Below are 6,806 nucleotides of genomic sequence, written 5' to 3'. Positions count from 1 at the left end.
AGGTCCTTTCCAACCTAGTGTTTCAGTGTTTTCAGTGTTTCTGTGAAACACATTGGCCATTTGCTTTGGGATCTCCTTGCAGTGTGATCTTGGACAGACGTCATGTCTCTGCTAAAGAAAAGCTTTTGATTCCTCAGCAAATAAGGCTGGACTTTGACCGCGCTTTTCCTAGCAGAAAAATTATCACAAATACATTCAAATCACATTATCATGGGGCCTGTGTAATGCCCACAGAGAAGGGAGGGAGATGCCGGAGAACTGGGGACTCCTTGGATGATCTGGGCTTCACTGCAAGATGGCCACAGAGGTCTTCGCTTACCAGATATTATTATTTTAAGGCTCTTGCTAAGTAAACAGCTATAACAGCTATAAACAGCTACTTGTTGTGACACCAGTATGGGAGCATCAGGCAAAAAGAGAAGAACGAGGAGGAAGATGGATGGCTGGGGTTTTTGCAAGGGCTGATACAAATCTCTGTGGCCTTTGGGTGTGAAAAAAGTTTTTTTTAGGCCTACCTCCTTCCTCTTAGGTGCTCAAGAAACTGAAGAGCAAGTACGGTGAGCTGTACCGACAGGACAACGTCATCCTCAGCGGCACCCACACGCACTCGGGGCCTGGTGGCTACTTCCAGTACACCCTCTTCTGGATCACTAGCAAAGGGCTAATCAGACCGTCCCTCAACGCTATCGTGAATGGCATCGTAAAGGTCAGTGTCATCCAGTCTGTTGCCATGAGAGCCCATGAGGGGAGACTTTTTGTGACTAACAGAGCTCTTGCTGTGATGTTCGTGGTAGCACCTCCAAATGTCACAGTCTTAAAACACACTTGGAGGTGGGTTTATGCTTACCAGTGAAATCAGATCAAAAATCAAGAAGCCTTGAAGTCTTTCTTTAGAAAGAGACAGTTGTGTGTGGTTTCAAAATTTTATCATAATTTTCTAGAATTTTAGACTACTTAAAAAAAAAAAAGCCCTCAAATTCCCAAGGAAGAGTTAGGGACAGGCAGCGAGGGGAGGAGAGAGTTTTTGCAGATAAGTTCACATATGCCTTACATGCATGGACTAATATTCCCTGTCTTCCTGCTTTTCAGAGCATTGATATAGCGCATCAGAACATGAAGAGAGGAAGGCTTTTTATAAACAGAGGCGCTGTAGAAAACAGCCAGATCAACCGAAGCCCGTTCTCCTACCTTGAGAATCCAGCGTCCGAACGAAGCAGGTAAAAGCTCCTCAAGCGGGAGAGGAACAGTGCCCCAAAGAGGACCCTTTGGTTGGGACCATGACACAGCCATCTTGCAGCTGGCGCTTCTGGTCATTTGTGGGTTGGTTGAAAATGTGGACCCAAGACCATGGCAGAATGACACTGTTGCCATCCTGGGCGCTTGAGTGTGTGCATCCCCGAAGATTAGTTGCAAGAGTGGGCTTGAAAGTTGTGGTTGCCTCCTCTAAGCATGTGAGGTATTGGTCAAGGATGTGACCTTATGTTTTAAAAAAGAAAAAAAAAAAAGAAAAAAAGAAGTCTTTAGTAGACATTAGCATTTGAGTCAGACAGCATTAAAGTGCCATCCCTCGTGCATAAATTTGTGTCTGGAGAGAGCTCCTCTCTCCACCCCCTGAAGAAGCAGTGCCTGAGGTGAGCAACAACCATAACTCTTCCCTTACCTTCACACAGCTATTTTCAGGTGCTCTTCTAAGGTCTCACTGTGCTCTGGTATTATCTGTAATAACCTCTTCATTTCCTTGCTCAACCTAGTGGAGGTTTAACATGTCCTAGCAATGCAGAGCTCTGGCGCTAAGGGTAGTTCCCTGCTTTGGTTTTTTTTCCAGGTATTCATCCAACACAGATAAAGAAATGGTGATGCTGAAGATGGTAGATGGGAATGGACAGGAACTAGGCCTTATCAGGTACTGGCCACTGAAGTAACGTGTTTTTCTCCAAATCCTCACAAACCACAGTTCTGTAGCAGTTCTGTCTTTCTGCACAAGCTCTCCTTCCCAACACTGACCCTTGCTGTGAGGGTCAGCAGCCCCTGACCCACCTATGGCTGGGTACCTCTCCTGGCACCACCCAAAGGCATCTGAGGAAGATGACCATAGCTGGTCTTCCCTTGTAGGAGTGAAGAAAAAAATCCCCTCTGCGGCTCTCACTGTGTCCCTCCAAGCAGATCCTGGCCCCAGCATCTCCAGCACCCGCTTCTCTCCGTTATGTTCTTTAATGGCCCGTGTTTCGTGGGGAGCGTGCCACTCCCCAGGCGGCATTTACGACGCCCGCCTTGTCGACAGACCTGTGGGGCAGCGTTTGGCTACGCCAAGTTCGGAGCCCGAGGCCAGGCAAATGAAGTAACGTGCAGTAACAAAGTCATAATTGTGTTTTCCTAATTTAGAAGTCACAAGTGAGAGTCTCACTGCGTTAAGAGGAAGAGGAGGGTTGTCTTTTTCATAAGAATGAAAGGGTTCTTTTTTTTCCTTTTTTATATTGTTGACTCCTTGTTTCTCTGAAGCAAGAAAATAAAAACCCCTCCAAAACGTAATTCTCTGGACTCAGAAAAGAGTCAGTTCAGGTCTGAAATAGCTCTTGGTGGCCCTGATGATTACGGTGCCAAATTCTTGTGGCCTCAAGGCCTGGACCATCGTAGCCATGAGGCCTCCTGGTCAGGAAGGGAGAGGACAGGAATAAGTCTGCCCTTGTTAATCCATCCCTCGGTACCAGCAGTCTGCGTTTGTATTCTCCCAAAGAAAATTCCCATAAGTCAATTGCAGATATATAGATTGAACAAGTCAATTGCCAACGTAGAGATTGAACATTTCCTCTGTGTGTCTTCTGACTCCTCTTCAGCTGGTTTGCTGTCCACCCGGTCAGCATGAACAACTCAAACCATCTTGTGAACAGTGACAACGTGGGCTACGCATCTTACTTGTTCGAACAGGAGAAGAACAAGGGGATGCTTCCCGGAGAGGTGGGAGTGTTTTCAGACTACTGAAAGTAATGGGGGAAAAAGTGCTGCAGAGAGGGAGGGGATGGTTGGTGCTTTCTATGGGCCAAAGCAGGTTCTTTCAAATGATGAAATAGGACAGCAGGGTAAACACAGAAAAAGGAGGACAAAGATGAATGCTTTGATTTATTTGCTTTCTTCCTCCAGAGAAGAGAAATTACAAGGTGCACTCTTGGCTTTCCAAACTAGTAATCAGTGGCACTTATTTAGACTTTAGGAATAAACCAAATTTATTTTGATTCAACTGCTGGAAATACTAGAAAGACACGTGGGATACTTGATCCAAAAGGATGTATCGCATCTGTGAAGTGGCATCAAGTCTGTGATCAGCCCCACTTACTTCTTTCCTATGGCTTCCAGCCAGTTCTGCCTTCTGATTTTCATTTATCTGGAAGATTTGCCATCCTCAGGGTGCAAACACAGCTCCTTTAAAAAGCATGACTTCACCCGAAATGTAAATATGGACATGAACCCACCTCACAGACGCTTTGAGTCATGGGTTGATTAAGAGGCTGTCCTGTGTGTATCTATCTCCAGCATGTACCTTGAAACAGTTGCCCAATTCCTATTTTTAATACTCTGGGCAGAGGAACAGGTAGAGTTTATACCAAAGATGGAAAATAAAAGAAGTCCACCGAATTCCTGCTTGCAAATGTTTCTTTTTATAGTGGATTATCTAAAAGCTTTTAACAAGACTCGACTCTAGTGCATAGTTATGGGTGCAAGTCAGTGCAAGTTGACATGCACGCAAAGCTAAGAAGTGTTTGCGAGAGTCAATATTTAGCTGTATGGTCTGCTGGGAACGTTGTGTCTAGCAATCTTAGAAGAGAATGGTTTAAGAGCTGATAATATATCAAAATATCTGGCGCTGACGCATCCCATCTCTAAAAGAGGGGGAAAAAAAAAGACATGATGTGTGGGAGCTGAATTCAGCTGGCACTCAGTGTGTAACCAGCCTTGCTTCTAAGGAGTATTGATGTTAACTCCTGCAGTCAGATCCAATAACTCTCACCTGGTAAATCAGTCACGGTGAAAGCCTGACAAAAAAAAAAATATCCCGTTGAAGGTGCTGCAATGATCCATTAACCTCTGATCAGTAACGTCAGAAACTGGGGGCGTGGAGGGAGAGCTGCCACTGGGATGGAAGAGGTAGATGGAGCAACGCTGTCTGGATACCGAGGCGGTGTGAAGGCCCCCCTGAAATGGCAGTTGCATCCTGTGCATCCTACTCGCCCGTGCTCTTCCTGTCCCTAACCCTTGGGACACTCCTAAATCCCCATTCCAGTCCCCCCAGTCGCTTCAGAAATGTTTACCAGCATCGCACGCTCATCAGCTGGCTGTAACGCCAGCCTTGGCTGCAGGGAAGGCTGCGGGTGATGTTTGCAATCACTGCAGGGCACTAAAACCCATCTGACCGCGTCTGCTTTTGGCAGGGCTCTTTTGTTGCCGCCTTTGCATCCTCCAACTTGGGAGATGTGTCGCCCAACACCAAAGGCCCGTTCTGCATAAACACAGGGGAGTCGTGCAACAACCCACAGAGCTCCTGTCCCGTGGGGGGGGTAAGTACGTCTTACCTGATCTACACTAACTTCTGACGAGGAGGAAACTCGGGGTGGAGCAGCAGATACAGAGCCATGTGGTGGACCGTTGTGCGTGAAGAGGACATAAAAAAACCCAGCTCTTTTTGGTCTATTCTGAATACCTCTTTCAGGAACTTACTGTGTCTTGTCCTCGTACACCCTGTTTTCTGGTCATTCAGCCCAAACTTAAATTTACCTTGCTGCCAAGGTTAGCGTAGTAACGCAGTGCCCAAATCTGAGATGGCTAGCAAGAAGCAATTAGCTCCCACAGTGTGACACTCACTTGTGAACTCATCCGCTTTGCAGTGCCACATGTTCTCCATATTAACTCACCACGAGCATTTAAACAAATTTCTTAACAGGCAACGATGTGCATGGCCATGGGTCCTGGTAACGACATGTTTGACAGTACGAGAATTATAGGGCAAAATATCTACTTGAAAGCAAGGGTAAGTAATATTTTGCTTTACGAGTGTGCGTGAATGCTGTTATTGTAGGAATACATGGCCGTTTAAGCAGCTTTCTTGCACCTGTTTTTGTGAACGTTTGTAGATTTACATTACCCTAAAGTCCATATTTGTATGCATAAGGAAAGGTTTCATGATTATTCAGGAAGCACACACTTTTATTTAGATACATCATTGTAGGTGTTGCAGTTTGAAAATATTGTTTTGGGCTTTTAATCTCAATATTCCTCACCGGTATGTAATGTGGATGTTGCTCCTTGTAATCTTCCCCCTCCCTCCCATGCACACATCTCACAGGCTTCATGGTGGGAAAATTGCTGGTGTTGAAGACTCCTAGAAGAGCTCAGAGACACCACCACATACCACTTGTTGGCCAGCTTTGGCGTCACACTCCCAAACTAACGCCAATGCGAGTTAAAATGTGCCAGCTTAAACATCCACGAAAGATACTCATCTTGCCCTGCTTGACTCTGCATTTACTCAGCCGGTGTCCTCCACCCTACGGGTTCCCTTGCGTCGCCTGTGTCCTTGGGCTCAAAAGTCACCTGAATTCACCGGTTCCTCTTCAGTGGCTTCATGTAATGTGAGAATAGCCAGTAAGAGGACATTTTCGGCACCATTTCAGGGACAGTAGCTTGTCGGCACTGGAACGGGTCCAGCAGAGGAGTAAGAACAGAAGGCTTGATCGCGGAGCTTTCCTTTTAATCGCCATTTCAGATGCTTTCCCTGAAGTCACGCCAGGCTGGTCTTGACTTGGACGTGAAAGACTGTCCCAGTCAGAGCAGCCCGGCATGTGTATCAAATGGCAAGGGAAAACATCGCTGTCATTTTTAACACTGCAGACTCTTGGCCTTCAAAGGCCGTCCCCTCTATTCCTTCCTGCAGTTACAGGAATGCTACTAAACCTGTATAACTTCTGGCAACACTTTCTACGTACCAACGCGAGGCACGTGTGCCAGAAAACCATTCACCGAAGGCTGAATGGCTTAGCTGTCAGCTGTATAGCAAATGCGTGGTAAAGTCCATGCGTTTCGAAGCAATGAATGCAACAAAGTGCATCTTTCTCATAGAAAACATTTCTTCTCGCTGGTCTAAGACGTGAGAAACGCAGGGGAATTAGCTCAAGTGGTAAAGCGCTCGCTTGGCATGTGAGAGGCAGCGGGACCAATGGCCGCATTCTCCAACATTTTGGTGGGTGTTGGTCCCTTCTCCCAGGTAAGCAGCAATAGGACGAGAGGAAATGGCCTCAAGTTGCACCAGGGGAGGTTTAGGCTGGAGATTAGGAAAAATTTCTTTACAGAGAGAGTGGTCAAGCATTGGCACAGGCTGCCCAGGGAGGTGGTGGAGTCACCATCACTGGAGGTGTTCAAAAAACGTGTGGACGTGGCACTTCGGGACGTGGTTTAGTGGGCGTGGTGGTGTTGGGTTGATGGTTGCACTTGATGCTCTTAAAGGTCTTTTCCGACCTTAATGATTCTGTGAAATGCCAGAAGGTTGCAACTAGGAAAAAGAAGTTGCCATCCTTGTGGAATAGGGGCATGTTTCAGCTGTAGAAAGAAAGGCATGCACAAAACTGCTGACCGCAGAGTGTCCTCCCTGTGTTGCTTGAGACAGGGAGAGCTTGCAGGACTCGGGGCATGCAGGGTGTAGAGACAGGGTGATAGAAGCAAAGGAGCTTGGGAAATACATTCTTGCTTTAACACCTGGAAGAGGCCATTGGAAGGTGTCAACAGAATGAGGAAATAATTCCTATAGCTGAATCTCGGAA

The 6,806-nt window shown here is 46.6% G+C and overlaps 1 protein-coding gene across 1 annotated transcript in view; it reads left to right on the top strand.

Moving 5' to 3' along the window:
- Positions 1 to 529: 529 nt before the first annotated feature.
- Positions 530 to 6,806, top strand: part of ASAH2 (N-acylsphingosine amidohydrolase (non-lysosomal ceramidase) 2) — a gene marked incomplete at its 5' end in the record, with an annotated part of 18,063 nt that continues 11,786 nt past the window's right edge. The window contains 6 exons of the mRNA XM_010293152.1: positions 530 to 706; positions 1,090 to 1,217; positions 1,826 to 1,903; positions 2,835 to 2,955; positions 4,425 to 4,550; positions 4,934 to 5,020. Coding sequence (XP_010291454.1) covers positions 530 to 706; positions 1,090 to 1,217; positions 1,826 to 1,903; positions 2,835 to 2,955; positions 4,425 to 4,550; positions 4,934 to 5,020 — 717 coding nt within the window. The remainder of the gene's footprint in view (positions 707 to 1,089; positions 1,218 to 1,825; positions 1,904 to 2,834; positions 2,956 to 4,424; positions 4,551 to 4,933; positions 5,021 to 6,806) is intronic.

Source organism: Phaethon lepturus, unplaced genomic scaffold (assembly GCF_000687285.1).
Source record: "Phaethon lepturus isolate BGI_N335 unplaced genomic scaffold, ASM68728v1 scaffold21548, whole genome shotgun sequence".
NCBI classification, from domain to species: domain Eukaryota; kingdom Metazoa; phylum Chordata; class Aves; order Phaethontiformes; family Phaethontidae; genus Phaethon; species Phaethon lepturus.
Note: the sequence above shows the minus strand (reverse complement) of the source record. Positions and strands in the feature narration are given on the sequence as shown.